A 17002-nucleotide genomic window follows, 5' to 3' on the forward strand; every position below is an offset into this window, starting at 1 on the left:
TGGATTTGGGTCATTTTAGGCGAAAAATGGAAAAAAAAGTGTCCGATCTTAAATGAAGTAGTCAGTAGTTTAGTGTTAGCACACTGTTTGGGGAAAACAACCAGGATGCACTTCTACACTCCATTCCCCAGGTGGCAGCACCAACAGAGTCAAGGGCTGTGAGAGAGCAAAATCACCCGAAAGGTTGCAAGTTCAAATCCCCGAGCTGACAAGGTACAAATCTGTCGTTCTGCCCCTGAACAGGCAGTTAACCCACTGTTCCCAGGCCGTCATTGAAAATAAGAATTTGTTCTTAACTGACCTGCCTAGTAAAATAAAGGTAAAATTTAAACATTCAAGCGTATGAACATGTACTAAAGCAGTGGGGAACTGTGTGTGTGTGTACCTGTACTATAGGTAGGATGCTGAGTAGAGGAGAGCCCTTCTTGTCATCCAGAGAGGCTGGAGCCACGAAGCTGAACCCTTTAAACAGCTGATGGGCATTGGCACTGGGAGGAATACCTGGGGAGTCTACACACACCCAGACAACCAACCACCCACACACACACACCCAGACAACCAACCACCCACACACACACACCCAGACAACCACGCATCCACACGAGATGTGTGTTAGCAATAGAAGGAACACCTGGAGAATCTAGACTGTGACCCTAACCGTCATGTACCTTTGGGTGTTTTAGCGGTGAACTCTGGGTCGAAGCAGAATGTGTCATCAGGCTTCCCTGCTGCTGGTTTGAATGGAGGCTGGAGCTCTGTCCTGTATAGCTTCTATGGAGGGAGGGAGGGAGGGTTAAGCTGAGATATTAATATTTTGTTTCCGTTCCAAGTCATAATGAACAGTGTAGAGACAGAAAGAGACAGAGAGAGAGAGACATTCCCAGTGGGTCAGAAGTTTACATACACTCAAGTAGTATTTGGTAGCATTGCCTTTAAATTGTTTAACTTGGGTCAAATGATTTTGGTAGCCTTCCAGAAGCTTCCCACAATAAGTTGGGTGAATTCTGGCCCATTCCTCCTGACAGAGCTGGTGTAACTGAGTCAGGTTTGTAGGCCTCCTTGCTTGCACACGCTTTTTCACTTCTGCCCACAAATTTTCTATAGGATTGAGGTCAGGGCTTTGTGATGGCCACTCCAATACCTTATCTTTGCTGTCCTTAAGCCACTTTGCCACAACTTTGGAAGTATGCTTGGGGTCATTGTCCATTTTTAAGACCCATTTGTGACCAAGCTTTAACTTCCTGACCGATGTCTTGAGATGTTGCTTCAATATGGCCACAACTTTCCTACCTCATGATGCCATCTATTTTGTGAAGTGCACCAGACCCTCCTGCAGCAAAGCACCCCACAACATCATGCTGCCACCCCCGTGCTTCAAGGTTGGGATGGTGTTCTTTGGCTTGCAAGCCTCCCCGTTTTCCTCCAAACATAACAATGGTCATTATGACCAAACAGTTCTGTTTCATCAAACCAGAGGACATTTCTCCAAAAAGTACGATCTTTGTCCCCATCTGCAGTTGCAAACCGCAGTATGGCTTTTTTCTGTCGGTATTGGAGCAGTGGCTTCTTCCTTGCTGAGTGGAATTTCAGGTTGTCTCGATATGGGACTCGTTTTACTGTGGATATAGATACTGTTGTACCGGTTTCCTCCAGCATCTTCACAAGGTCCTTTGCTGTTGTTCTGGGACTGATTTGCACTTTTCACACCAAAGTACATTCATCTCTAGGAGACAGAACACATCTCCTTCCTGAGAGGTATGACGGCTGCGTGGTCCCATGGTGTTTATACTTGAGTACTATTGTTTGTACAGATGAACGTGGTACCTTCAGGCGTTTGGGAATTGCCCCCGAGGATGAACCAGACTTGTGGAGGTCTACCATTTTTTGGCTGATTTCATTTGATTTTCCCATGACGTCAAGCAAAGAGGAACTGAGTTTGAAGGCAGGCCTTGAAATACATCCACAGGTACACCACCAATTGACTCAAATGATGTCAATTAGCAGAAGCTTCTAAAGCCATGACATAACTTTCTGGAATTTTCCAAGCTGTTTAAAGGCACAGTCAACTTAGTGTATGTAAACTTCTCACCCACTGGAATTGTGATACAGTGAATTATAAGTGAAATAATCTGTCTGTAAACAATTTTGGAAATATTACTTGTCATGCACAAAGTAGATGTCCTAACGGACTTGCGAAAACGATAGTTTGTTAACAAGAAATTTGTGGAGTGGTTGAAAAACAAGTTAATGACTCCAACCTAAGTGTATGTGAAATTCCGACTTCAACTGCACATGATCTAATACAAATCTTAGAATCAACTATTAAAAGTTGACCAGAACACACTGGATTCTCCAATTACATTCAATGAACTATAGGACAAAATTTATCCTATATGAAATTCTAAAATATACACACCACAAATTCCAATTGGCTGGGGTGATAATTCCAATCATTCTCAGAGCTGGCATCTTCCCCAATATTTGGAGACAAGGACTTATCACCCCAACCCACAAAAGTGGATACAAATTTGACCCCAATAACTACCGTGGGATATGCGACAACAGCAAACTCGGGAAAATCCTCTGCATTATCATTAACAGCTGACTCGTACATTTCCTCAGTGTATTGAGCAAATGTCAAATTGGCGTTTTACTAAATTACTGTACGGCAGACCACGTATTCACGCTGCACACCCTAATTGACTAACAAACAAAAACAAATGCAAAGCCTTATCAAGCTTTGTTGACTTCATAAAAGCTTTAGGCTCAATTTGGAATCAGGGTCTGCTATACAAATTGATTAAAAAAAGTGATGTTAGGGGAAAAACATACGACATTATAAAATCCATGTACACAAACAACAAGTAGTGTGTGGTTAAATTTGGCAACAAAAAAAAAATTCTTCCCACAGCGCCGTGGGTTGAGACAGGGATGCAGCTTAAGCCCCACAGTCTTCAACATATATATTAACAAATAGGCGAGGGCACTAGAACAGTCTGCAGCACGCACTCAGCCTCACCCTACTAGAATCTGAAGTCAAATGTCTACTGTTTGCTGATGATCTGGTGCTTCTGTCCCCAACCTAGGGGGGCCTACAGCACCTATATATTCTGCACAGATTCTGTCAGACTTGGGCCCTGACAGCAAATCTCAGTAAGACAGAAATAATGGTGTTCCAAAAGAGGTCCAGTTGCCAGGGCCCACATTTTGTTTCTCCCATGTTTTGGTACCCTTCCCCCAGATCTATGCCTCGACAAAATCCTGTCTCAGAGCTCTACGATCAATTCCTCATGGCTTGGTTTTTAGACAGGTGTGTGCCTTTCAAAATCATGTATAATCAATTGAATTTACCACAGGTGGACTCCAATCAAGTTGTAGAAACATCTCAAGGATGATCAATGGAAACAGGGTGCACCTGACCTCAATTTTGAGTCTCATAACAAAGGGTCTGAATATTTATGTAAAGTTATTTCTGTGTTTTATTTTTAATAAATGTGCAAAAATGTCTAAAAACCTGTTTTCTCTTAGCCATTATGGGTTACTGTGTGTAGATTGCAAAAAATAATAAATAATGATAATAATTTGAGTAACGCAACAAAATGTGGAAAAGGTCAAGGGGTCTGAATACTTTCCCGAAGGCACTGTACCCTAAACAAGAGGGGCAAAAGGAACATATCAAATGTTATCCCAATTAGTATCGGGCTAAAAACCTGTTGTAAAACACACTGTATAGTTGTGAGGTCTGTGGTCCACTCACCAACAAAGAATTCACAAAATGGGAGAAACAACCAATTGAGACTTTGCATGCAGAATTCTGCAAAAAACATACATTGTGTGCAATGCAAAAACCCAAACAATGTATGTAGAACAAAATTAGGACATCAGCTAATTCTAAAAATCCAGAAAAGAGCTGTTCCATTCTACAATCCCCTAAAAGGAAGCGATGCCTACACATTCCCTCACAAACCCCTCACCTCAGCCAGCTGATTCTGCACCTCTGTGAACAAACACAAACAGACCCAAATAACTGGTCAAACTAGAATGCTATCTGGCCTAAACAGAGAGTACACAGTGGCAGAATACCTGACCAAGGTGACTGACCAAAAATTAAGGAAAGCTTGGACTATGTACAGACTCAGCGAGCATAGCCTTGCTTTTGAGAAAGGCCGCCGTAGGCAGACCTGGCTCTCAAGAGAAGACAGGCTATGTGCTCACTGCCCACAAAATGAGGTGGGAACTGAGCTGCACTTCCTAACCTCCTGCCAGATGTATGAACGCCTTAACGATACATATTTTCCAAAGATTACACAAACCCACAAAGAATTTCAAAACAAATTCAACATTGATAAACTCTCTTATCTGTACGGTGAAATACTGCAGTGTGCATCACAGCAGCAAGATTTGTGGCCCATTGCCATGAGAAAAGGACAACCAGTTGAGCACAAACAACATTGTAAATACCACAAATATTTATGTTTATTTGTCTTCCTCACTATTCATACTACAACTATTTTCACATGATTAAAACACTGACGATATAACACTGGAAATGTCTGTTTTTTAAACCTTTGTGAGTGCAACGTTACCTGTGCAGCGTTACCTGTGCAGCGTTACCTGTGCAGCGTTACCGGTGCAGCGTTACCGGTGCAACGTTACCTGTGCAGCGTTACCTGTGCAGCGTTACCTGTGCAGCGTTACCTGTGCAGCGTTACCTGTGCAGCGTTACCTGTGCAGCGTTACCTGTGCAGCGTTACCTGTGCAGCGTTACCTGTGCAGCGTTACCTGTGCAGCGTTACCTGCAGCGTTACCGTTACCAGCGTTACCTGTGCAGCGTTACCTGTGCAGCGTTACCTGTGCAGCGTTACCTGCAGCGTGCAGCGTTACCTGTGCAGCGTTACCTGTGCAGCGTTACCTGTGTGCAGCGTTACCTGCGTTGTTGGCGTTACGTGCAGCGTTACCTGTGCTGGCGTTAGTGCAGCGTTACCTGTGCAGCGTTACCTGTGCAGCGTTACCTGTGCAGCGTTACCTGTGCAGCGTTACCTGTGCAGCGTTACCGGTGCAGCGTTACCTATGCAGCGTTACCTGTGCAGCGTTACCTGTGCAGCGTTACCTGTGCAGCGTTACCGGTGCAGCGTTACCGGTGCAGCGTTACCGGTGCAGCGTTACCTGTGCAGCGTTACCGGTGCAGCGTTACCTGTGCAGCGTTACCTGTGCAGCGTTACCTGTGCAGCGTTACCTGTGCAGCGTTACCTGTGCAGCGTTACCTGTGCAGCGTTACCTGTGCAGCGTTACCTGTGCAGCGTTACGTTACCTGTGCAGCGTTACCTGTGCAGCGTTACCTGTGCAGCGTTACCTGTGCGTTAGCGTTACCTGTGCAGCGTTACCGGTGCAGCGTTACCTGTGCAGCGTTACCGGTGCAGCGTTACCTGTGCAGCGTTACCTGTGCAGCGTTACCTGTGCAGCGTTACCTATGCAGCGTTACCTGTGCAGCGTTACCTGTGCAGGCGTTACCTGTGCAGCGTTACCTGTGCAGCGTTACCTGTGCAGCGTTACCGGTTCAGCGTTACCTGTGCAGCGTTACCTGTGCAGCGTTACCGGTGCAGCGTTACCTGTGCAGCGTTACCTGTGCAGCGTTACCTGTGCAGCGTTACCTGTGCAGCGTTACCTGTGCTAACGTTACCTGTGCAGCGTTACCTGTGCAGCGTTACCTGTGCAGCGTTACCTGTGCAGCGTTACCTGTGCAGCGTTACCTGTGCAGCGTTACCGGTGCAGCGTTACCTGTGCAGCGTTACCTGTGCAGCGTTACCGGTGCAGCGTTACCGGTGCAGCGTTACCTGTGCAGCGTTACCGGTGCAGCGTTACCTGTGCAGCGTTACCTGTGCAGCGTTACCTGTGCAGCGTTACCTGTGCAGCGTTACCTGTGCAGCGTTACCTGTGCAGCGTTACCTGTGCAACGTTACCTGTGCAACGTTACCTGTGCAGCGTTACCTGTGCAGCGTTACCTGTGCAGCGTTACCTGTGCAGCGTTACTTCCTAATAGTTTTTTATATTGTTTCTCACTTTAGTTTGTTTATTTCACTTGCATTGGAAATGTAAACATGTTGCCCATGCCAATAAAGCCCTGTTGAATTTAATTGAGAGAGCGAACAAGAAAGATAAAGACCCAGCCACCAGCCCATATTAAACCCTTCCCTTCTTCCTGGTCTCAGCCAATCATCTCCTGCTGGCTCATAAACACTCCCACTGAAATATTAACACACACACTGTCAGACCTCTGCCCAGATACACACCTAGCACTCTACAGACCAATCCTAAGTAAGCCGACCGTCTGTTAGGTGGGAATGGGATGCATTGTGTGTGTGTGTGTGTGTGTGTGTGTGTGTGTGTGAGTGAGAGAGACTTACGTTCCAGTCGATCGATGAGAAGAAGGCGTGACGTTTGATCTCCTCCACCCCATCGGCCCCAGCCCCTACACAGACACAGAGCACTGTCAGTAACACACACACACACACACACACACACACACACACACACACACACACACACACACACACACACACACACACAGAGAGAGACAACCTTCAGTAACACACACCCCTACAGTGAGACAACCGTCAGTAACACACCCACACACCCCTACAGCGAGACAACAGTCAGTAACACACACTCTCTCGCTCTTACCCAGGTGGTTAATTTGTGTGACTGTTCTATCAGTGTTTTGTTACTTGTCAGACAGTTTTGTTACTTTGCAGACAGAGTTCAGTGTGTCAAATCGGAGGGCATGCTGTCCGGTCCTCTGGCAGTCTCTATGGGGGTGCCACAGGGTTCAATTCTCGGGCCGACTCTTTTCTCTGTATATATCAATGATGTTGCTCTTGCTGCGGGCGATTCCCTGATCCACCTCTATGCAGACGACACCATTCTGTATACTTCCGGCCCGTCCTTGGACACTGTGCTATCTAACCTCCAAACAAGCTTCAATGCCATACAACACTCCTTCCGTGGCCTCCAACTGCTCTTAAACGCTAGTAAAACCAAATGCATGCTATTCAACCCTTCGCTGCCTGCACCCGCACGCCTGACTAGCATCACCACCCTGGATGGTTCCGACCTTGAATATGTGGACATCTATAAGTGCCTAGGTGTCTGGCTAGACTGTAAACTCTCCTTCCAGACTCATATCAAACATCTCCAATCGAAAATCAAATCTAGAGTCGGCTTTCTATTCCTCAACAAAGCCTCCTTCACTCACGCCGCCAAACTTACCCTAGTAAAACTGACTATCCTACCGATCCTCGACTTCGGCGATGTCATCTACAAAATAGCTTCCAATACTCTACTCAGCAAACTGGATGCAGTTTATCACAGAGCCATCCGTTTTGTCACTAATTTTTTTTTAAATTTTACCTTTATTTAACCAGGCAAGTCAGTTAAGAACAAATTCTTATTTTCAATGACGGCCTGGGAACAGTGGGTTAACTGCCTGTTCAAGGGCAGAACGACAGATTTGTACCTTATCAGCTCGGGGGTTTGAACTCACAACCTTTCGGTTACTAGTCCAACGCTCTAACCACTAGGCTACGCTGCCGCCCCAGCACTTTATACCACCCACCACTGTGACCTGTATGCTCTAGTCGGCTGGCCATCGCTACATATTCGTCGCCAGACCCACTGGCTCCAGGTCATCTACAAGTCCATGCTAGGTAAAGCTCCGCCTTATCTCAGGTCACTGGTCATGATGGCAACACCCACCCGTAGCACGCGATCCAGCAGGTGTATCTCACTGATCATCCCTAAAGCCAACACCTCATTTGGCCGCCTTTCGTCTCCAGTTCTCTGCTGCCTGTGACTGGAGCGAATTGCAAAAATCGCTGAGGTTGGAGACTTTTATCTCCATCACCAACTTCAAACATCTGCTATCTGAGCAGCTAGTCGATCGCTGCAGCTGTACATAGCCTATCGGTAAATAGCCCATCCAATTTTACCTACCTCATCCCCATACTGTTTTTATTTATTTACTTTTCTGCTCTTTTGCACACCAATATCTCTACCTGTACATGACCATCTGATCATTTATCACCCCAGTGTTAATCTGCAAAATTGTAATTATTCGCCTACCTCCTCATGCCTTTTGCACACAATGTATATAGACTCCCTTTTTCTTTCCTACTGTGTTATTGACTTGTTAATTGTTTACTCCATGTGTAACTCGGTGTTGTCTGTTTACACTGCTATGCTTTATCATGGCCAGGTCGCAGTTGCAAATGAGAACTTGTTCTCAACTAGCCTACCTGGTTAAATAAAGGTGAAAAAAAATGTTGTGTTGTTAGTAGACCCCGGGAAGAGTAGCTGCTGCTTCTGCAAAAGTTAATGGGGATCCAAATAAACAAAGGGACTTACCCAGGCGGTTAGCAGGGTTGCGTTTAAACAGCATTCTCAGCAGACTCTGGGCTTCTAGACTCAGGAACTGAGGCATCCCTAACTTAGCTCTGAGAGAGGGAGTGAGTGAGTGAGTAGAGGAGAAAGAGAAGACAGGAGAGAAGAGCGCGAGTGACAACAATGTCCTGAACAAATGTCAAATTGTCTTCTTACCAAAATATCGTACGACAGAGCATGTACCATGTACACCCTGAACATCCTAATTGAAAAAGAAAATGCAAATAAAAAGGAAGAATTGCGTGCCCAAACTTAACTGCCTCCTCTGTCCCAGATGGGAATATATGCATATTATTATTACTGGTGGATAGAAAATTGAATTATGTCTGTGAGTATAACAGAACTCATATGGCAGACAAAAACCTGAGAAGAAATCCAAACAGGAAGTGAGAACTCGATTTTCAAAACAGTGCCATTTGAAGTCCATGTTAGTTATGGATGTGCATGCACTTCCTAGGGCTTCCACAAGATGTCACAGTCTTTAGATTCTGGTTGTATGATTCTACTATAAAGGAGGGGCTCATAGGAGCTCTTTTACTGAGCGGTCTGGCAGAAAGCCTCGGTCTCATAGCGCGCGGCCACGAGAGAGTGTCCTCCCGTTCCAATGCTTTTCTTCATACAATGAAATTCTTCGGTTGGAACCTTATTGCTGATTAATGTTTAAAACATCCTAAAGATTGATTGCATACAACATTTGACTTGTTTCTACGACCTGTAACGGAACATTTTGGGTTTTTGTCTGGAGGAATTGCTCGTGCTTTTTGAAGATTGAATGCTGGGCTGAACAAGCTAACAACAAGTGGCTAAATGCTGGGCTTTGTAGCTTCTGTTGACGCCAAAATGGCGGCTATTTCTTTGGCTAATTAAGGTTCAGAGCTCCATTCTCAGATTATTCTTTTTCCGTAAAGTTTTTTTAAAATCTGACACAGCGGTTGCATAGAGGATACGTTTATCTTTAATTCTGTGAATAACACTTGCATCTTTTATCAATGTTTATTATGAGTATTTCTGCAAAATCACTGGATGTTTTAGAATCAAAACATTACAGCACGCCAATGTAAACTGACATTTTTTATATACACACTGCTCAAGAAAAAAAAGGGAACACTAAAATAACACATCCTAGATCTGAATGAATGAAATATTCTTATTAAATATTTTTTTCTTTACATAGTTGAATGTGCTGACAACAAAATCACACAAACATTATCAATGGAAATCTAATTTATCAACCCATGGAGGTCTGGATTTGGAGTCACACTCAAAATTAAAGTGGAAAACCACACTACAGGCTGATCCAACTTTGATGTAATGTCCTTAAAACAAGTCAAAATGAGCCTCAGTAGTGTGTGTGGCCTCCACGTGCCTGTATGACCTCCCTACAATGCCTGGGCATGCTCCTGATGAGGTGGCGGATGGTCTCCTGAGGGATCTCCTCCCAGACCTGGACTAAAGCATCCGCCAACTCCTGGACAGTCTGTGGTGCAACGTGGCGTTGGTGGATGGAGCGAGACATGATGTCCCAGATGTGCTCAATTGGATTCAGGTCTGGGGAACGGGCGGGCCAGTCCATAGCATCAATGCCTTCCTCTTGCAGATACTGCTGACACACTCCAGCCTCATTTATCTTGGCCAGGTCGCAATTGTAAATGAGAACTTGTTCTCAACTTGCCTACCTGGTTAAATAAAGGTGAAATAAATAAATAAATTGTCTCGCATTAGGAGGAACCCACGGCCAACCGCACCAGCATATGGTCTCACAAGGGGTCTGAGGATCTCATCTCGGTACCTAATGGCAGTCACGCTACCCCTGGCGAGCACATGGAGGGCTGTGCGGCCCCCCAAAGAAATGCCACCCCACACCATGACTGACCCACCACCGAACCGGTCATGCCGGAGGATGTTGCAGGCAGCAGAACATTCTCCACGGCATCTCCAGACTCTGTCAAGTCTGTCACGTGCTCAGTGTGAACCTGCTTTCATCTGTGAAGAGCACAGGGTGCCAGTGGCGAATTTGCCAATCTTGGTGTTCTCTGGCAAATGCCAAACGTCCTGCACGGTGTTGGGCTGTAAGCACAACCCCCACCTGTGGACGTCGGACCCTCGTGGAGTCTGTTTCTGACCGTTTGAGCAGACACATGCACATTTGTGGCCTGCTGCTGGTCATTTTGCAGGGCTCTGGCAGTGCACCTCCTTGCACAAAGGCGGAGGTAGCGGTCCTGCTGCTGGGTTGTTGCCCTCCTACGGTCTCCTCCACGTCTCCTGATGTACTGGCCTGTCTCCTGGTAGCACCTCCATGCTCTGGACACCACGCTGACAGACACAGCAAACCTTCTTGCCACAGCTCGCATTGATGTGCCATCCCGGATGAGCTGCACTACCTGAGCCACTTGTGTGGGTTGTAGACTCCGTCTCATGCTACCACGAGAGTGAATGCACCACCAGCATTCAAAAGTGAGCAAAACATCAGCCAGGAAGCATAGGAACTGAGAAGTGGTCTGTGGTCACCACCTGCAGAACCACTCCTTTATTGGGGGTGTCTTGCTAATTGCCTATAATTTCCACCTGTTGTCTATTCCATTTGCACAACAGCATGAGAAATTTATTGTCAATCAGTGTTGCTTCCTAAGTGGACAGTTTGACTTCACAGAAGTGTGATTGACTTGGAGTTACATTGTGTTGTTTAAGTGTTCCCTTTATTTTTTTGAGCAGTGTATATATATATATATACACAGATATGCACATTTTCGAACAAACGCACAATACATGTATAACATGATGCTCTATGAGTGTCATCTGATGGAGATAATCAAAGGTTAGTGATTCATTTTATCTATATTTCTGCTTTTGTGACCATCTTTGGCTGTGAAAAATGGCTGTGTGTGTTTTTGGATTTGGTTGTGATCTAACAAATATATGTTGTGTTTTCTCTGTAAAACATTTTAGAAATCGGAGAAAATGGGTAGATTAACGAGATGTTTATCTTTCATTTGCTGTATTGGACTTGTTAATGTGTGAAAGTTAAATATTAAAAATATGAATGGGAGGGAGTGTTCCTTTTGAGGGGCTCCTAGCCATAACAAGTTTACTGGAGAACGGCAAGATGACAGCAATCTGTAAGTCACTGAGAGGACATCAGTTCTGTATGTGAATCCATGATAACATTGACAGAAAAATCGAATTCAGATTATCTCGAGGGACAATGAAATCGAAACAACATGGTTGTGGATGGAATTGCAGAATCTCCACGAGACCTGGACGGAGACTGAGGAGAGTGTACGGGAAATGATCTCGGAGAAACTGAAGATGTACCACAGAAATACTAAGGTAAATGCGCCCACACGACTGGAAAACCCACCACCGGCCCAGCTAACAGGCCTCGACCTGTCGAATTCCTGAGGATAAAGGACAAGGCAGCTGTTCTGGAAAAATCTTTCTTGGGGACCTGAATATTGACTGTTTTTCATCAAGCTGTCCGCTCAAGAGGAAACTTCTCGCTGTAACCAGTGCCTGTAATCTGGTTCAGGTTATAAATCAACCTATCAGGGTGTTTACAAACACCACAGTAACAAGATCATCCACACGTATTGATCACATTTTTACTAATACTGTAGAACGGTGTTCTAAAGCTATATCCATACCCATTGGATGACATGATCACAATATAGTGGCTATATCCATACCCATTGGATGACATGATCACAATATAGTGGCTATATCCATACCCATTGGATGACATGATCACAATATAGTGGCTATATCCATACCCATTGGATGATGTGATCACAATATAGTGGCTATATCCATACCAATTGGATGATGTGATCACAATATAGTGGCTATATCCATACCCATTGGATGGATGGCTATATCCATACCCATTGGATGACGTGATCACAATATAGTGGCTATATCCATACCCATTGGATGATGTGATCACAATATAGTGGCTATATCCATACCCATTGGATGACGTGATCACAATATAGTGGCTATATCCATACCCATTGGATGATGTGATCACAATATAGTGGCTATATCCATACCCATTGGATGACGTGATCACAATATAGTGGCTATATCCATACCCATTGGATGACGTGATCACAATATAGTGGCTATATCCATACCCATTGGATGACGTGATCACAATATAGTGGCTATATCCAGGAAAGCCAAAGTTCCAAAAGCTGGACATAAAATAGTGCATATAAAAGATGTTGCTGTGACTTATGTGGATAATGTTAAATCAAATTGTATTGGTTACATACACATGGTTAGCAGATGTTAATGAGAGTGTAGCGAAATGCTTGTGCTTCTAGTTCCAACCACGCAGTAATATCTAACAAGTAAAATCTAACAATTTCACAACAATTTCCTTATACACACACGTATAAAGGAATGAATAAGAATATGTACATATAAATATATGGAGGAGTGATGGCCAAACGGCATAGGCAAGATGCAGTAGATGGTATAGAGTACAGTATATAGATGAGATGTATGGAAACATTACATAAAGTGGCATTGTTTAAAGTGACTAGTGATACATTTCTTACATCCAGTTTTTAATTATTAATAAAGTGGCTTGAGATTTGAGTCATTGAGCCACTCAATGTTAGTGATGGCTGGTTAACAGTCTGATGGCCTTGAGATAGAAGCTGTTTTTCAGTCTCTCTGTCCCTGCTTTGATGCACCTGTACTGACCTCGCCTTCTGCATGATAGCGGGGTGAACAGGCAGTGGCTCGGGTGGGTGTTGTTCTTTATGATCTTTTTGGCGTTCCAGTGACATCGGGTGGTGTAGGTGTCCTGGAGGGCAGGTAGTTTGCCCCCGGTGATGCGTTGTGCAGACCTCACTACCCTCTGGAGAGCCTTACGGTTGTGGGCGGAGCAGTTGCAGTACCATGCGGTGATACAGCCCGCCAGGATGCTCTCGATTGTGCATCTGTAAAAAAGTTGTGTTTTTGGTGACAAGCCAAATTTCTTCAGCCTCCAGAGGTTGAACAGGCACTGTCGCACCTTCTTCACCACGCTGTCTGTGCAGGTGGACCATGTCAGTTTGTCCGTGATGTGTACGCTGAAGAACTTAAAAAAAAAAAACTGTCCACCTTCTCCACTACTGTCCCGTCGGTGTGGATAGGGGGGTGTTCCCTCTGCTGTTTCCTGAAGTTCACGATCATCTCTTTTGTTTTGTTGACGTTGAGTGTGAGGTTGTTTTCCTGACACCACACTCCGAGGCCCCTCACCGCCTCCCTGTAGGCCGTCTCATCGTTGTTGGTAATCAAGCCTACCACTGTAGTGTCGTCCACAAACTTGATGATTGAGTTGGAGGCGTGCATGGCCACGCAGTCGTGGGTGAACAGGGAGAACAGGAGAGGGCTCAGAACGCACCCTTGTGGGGCCCCAGTGTTGAGGATCAGCGGGGTGGAGATGTTGTTACCTACCCTCACCACCTGGGGGCGGCCCGTGAGAAAGTCCAGGACCCAGTTGCACATGGCAGGGTCGAGACCCAGGGTCTTGAGCTTAATGACAAGTTTGGAGGGTACTATGGTGTTAAATGCTGAGCTTTAGTCGATGAACAGCATTCTTACATAGGTATTCCTCTTGTCCAGATGGGTTAGGGCAGTGTGCAGTGTGGTTGCGTCGTCTGTGGACCTATTGGGACGGTAGGCAAATTGGAGTGGGTCTCGGGTGTCAGGTAGGGTAGAGGTGATATGGTCCTAGACTAGTCTCTCAAAGCACTTGATGACGGAAGTGAGTGCTACGGGGTGGTAGTCGTTTAGCTCAGTTACCTTAGCTTTCTTGGGAACAGGAACAATGGTGGCCCTCTTGAAGCATGTGGGAACAGCAGACTGGTATAGGGATTGATTGAATATGTCCGTAAACACACCAGCCAGCTGGTCTGCGCATGCTCTGAGGGCGCGGCTGGGGATGCAGTCTGGGCCTGCAGCCCTGCGAGGGTTAACACGTTTAAATGTTTTACTCACCTCGGCTGCAGTGAAGGAGAGACCGCATGTTTTCGTTGCAGGCCGTGTCAGTGGCACTGTATTGTCCTCAAAGCGGGCAAAAAAGTTATTTAGTCTGCCTGGAAGCAAGACATCCTGGTCCGTGACTGGGCTAGATTTCTTCCTGTAGTCCGTGATTGACTGTAGACCCTCCCACATGCCTCTTGTGTCTGAGCAGTTGAATTGAGATTCTACTTTGTCTCTGTACTGACGCTTAGCTTGTTTGATAGCCTTGCGGAGGGAATAGCTGCACTGTTTGTATTCGGTCATGTTACCAGACACCTTGCCCTGATTAAAAGCAGTGGTTCGCGCTTTCAGTTTCACGCGAATGCTGCCATCAATCCATGGTTTCTGGTTAGTGAATGTTTTAATCGTTGCTATGGGAACGACATCTTCAACGCACGTTCTAATGAACTCGCACACCGAATCAGCGTATTCGTCAATGTTGTTATCTGACGCAATACGAAACATGTCCCAGTCCACGTGATTGAAGCAGTCTTGGAGTGTGGAGTCAGCTTGGTCGGACCAGCGTTGGACAGACCTCAGCGTGGGAGCCTCTAGTTTTAGTTTCTGTCTGTAGGCAGGGATCAGCAAAATGGAGTCGTGGTCAGCTTTTCCGAAAGGGGGGCGGGGCAGGGCCTTATATGCGTCGCGGAAGTTAGAGTAACAATGATCCAAGGTTTTTCCACCCCTGGTTGCGCAATCAGTATTATAGAGAGCCATGAATGCATGGCTCCCTTCCATCTTATGTTGAGCAAGTGAACAGCAATCGTGGTTTCAAAAAATAAATATAGCTACATTTGACGGCACAACGCCTCTCCCCTGGTGACCTACTGGTTGTGTGGATGTACTGACACGTATCTGATAAATGCATTGTAAAGTCTTTTGTCTGCAATGTATAATCCTTTATATGTCGGACCCTGTAAAGACTAGCTGTCGCAATTTATGTCGGATAATGGGGATTCTAATGAATTGACTCCAATAACAGTACAGTGCAGTTGACACCAATAACTGTACAGTGCAGTTGACTACAATAACAGTAGCGTACAGTGCAGTTGACTCCAATAACAGTAGTGTACAGTGCAGTTGACTCCAATAATAGTACAGTACAGTGCAGTTGACTCCAATAACAGTAGCGTACAGTGCAGTTGACTCCAATAACAGTACAGTACAGTGTGGTTGACTTACTTAAGGATCATGTTCATGGTCTCATTGCGGTCTTTGCCCTGGAATGGTAACGTCCCCGTCAGCATTTCAAACTATACAGAGAGGAGAGACATACATTAGGCTGGGGTTACAGGTACAGGTTAGATACAGGTAGACATTAGACTGGGGTTACAGGTACAGGTAGAGATATTAGGCTGGGGTTACAGGGACAGGTTAGATACAGGTAGACATTAGACTGGGGTTACAGGTACAGGTAGAGATATTAGGCTGGGGTTACCGGGACAGGTTAGATACAGGAAGACATTAGACTGGGGTTACAGGTACAGGTAGAGATATTAGGCTGGGGTTACAGGTACAGGTTAGATACAGGTAGACATTAGGCTGGGGTTACAGGGACAGGTTAGATACAGGTAGACATTAGGCTGGGGTTACAGGGACAGGTTAGATACAGGTAGACATTAGGCTGGGGTTACAGGTACAGGTTAGATACAGGTAGACATTAGACTGGGGTTACAGGGACAGGTTAGATACAGGTAGACATTAGACTGGGGTTACAGGTACAGGTAGAGATATTAGGCTGGGGTTACAGGGACAGGTTAGATACAGGTACAGGTAGAGACATTAGGCTGGGGTTACAGGGACAGGTTAGATACAGGTACAGGTAGATACATTAGGCTGGGGTTACAGGGACAGGTTAGATACAGGTAGACATTAGGCTGGGGTTACAGGTACAGGTAGAGATATTAGGCTGGGGTTACAGGGACAGGTTAGATACAGGTACAGGTAGAGACATTAGGCTGGGGTTATAGGTACAGGTTAGATACAGGTAGACATTAGGCTGGGGTTACAGGTACAGGTTAGATACAGGTACAGACATTAGGCTGGGGTTACAGGTACAGGTGATGTAGAGGTACAGGTAGAGGCATTAGGCTGGGGTTACAGGTACAGGTTAGATACAGGTAGAGACATTAGACTGGGGTTACAGGTACAGGTAGAGACATTAGGCTGGGGGTACAGGTAGAGACAGACTGGGGTTATAGGTACAGGTTAGATACAGGTAGAGACATTAGACTGGGGTTACAGGTACAGGTAGAGACATTAGACTGGGGTTACAGGTACAGGTAGAGACATTAGGCTGGGGTTACAGGTACAGGTGATGTAGAGGTACAGGTAGAGACATTAGGCTGGGGTTACAGGGACAGGTTAGATACAGGTAGAGACATTAGGCTGGGGTTACAGGGACAGGTTAGATACAGGTACAGGTAGAAACATTAGACTGGGGTTACAGGGACAGGTGATGTAGAGATACAGGTAGAGACATTAGGCTGGGGTTACAGGGACAGGTTAGATACAGGTACAGGTAGAGACATTAGAATGGGGTTACAGGGACAGG

At 45.6% G+C, this 17002-nt stretch overlaps 1 protein-coding gene across 1 annotated transcript in view; it reads right to left on the reverse strand.

Moving 5' to 3' along the window:
- Positions 1 to 15696, reverse strand: part of rps6kal (ribosomal protein S6 kinase a, like) — a 34648-nt gene extending 18952 nt beyond the window's left edge. Inside the window, exons 1-5 of the mRNA XM_064955502.1 lie at positions 15631 to 15696; positions 8401 to 8489; positions 6405 to 6469; positions 669 to 771; positions 386 to 510 (exon numbers count right to left, since the gene is read on the reverse strand). Coding sequence (XP_064811574.1) covers positions 386 to 510; positions 669 to 771; positions 6405 to 6469; positions 8401 to 8489; positions 15631 to 15695 — 447 coding nt within the window. The 5' untranslated portion in view covers position 15696. The remainder of the gene's footprint in view (positions 1 to 385; positions 511 to 668; positions 772 to 6404; positions 6470 to 8400; positions 8490 to 15630) is intronic.
- Positions 15697 to 17002: the final 1306 nt, after the last annotated feature.

The sequence above is a fragment of the Oncorhynchus masou genome, chromosome 32 (assembly GCF_036934945.1).
Source record: "Oncorhynchus masou masou isolate Uvic2021 chromosome 32, UVic_Omas_1.1, whole genome shotgun sequence".
Classification (NCBI taxonomy): Eukaryota; Metazoa; Chordata; class Actinopteri; order Salmoniformes; family Salmonidae; genus Oncorhynchus; species Oncorhynchus masou.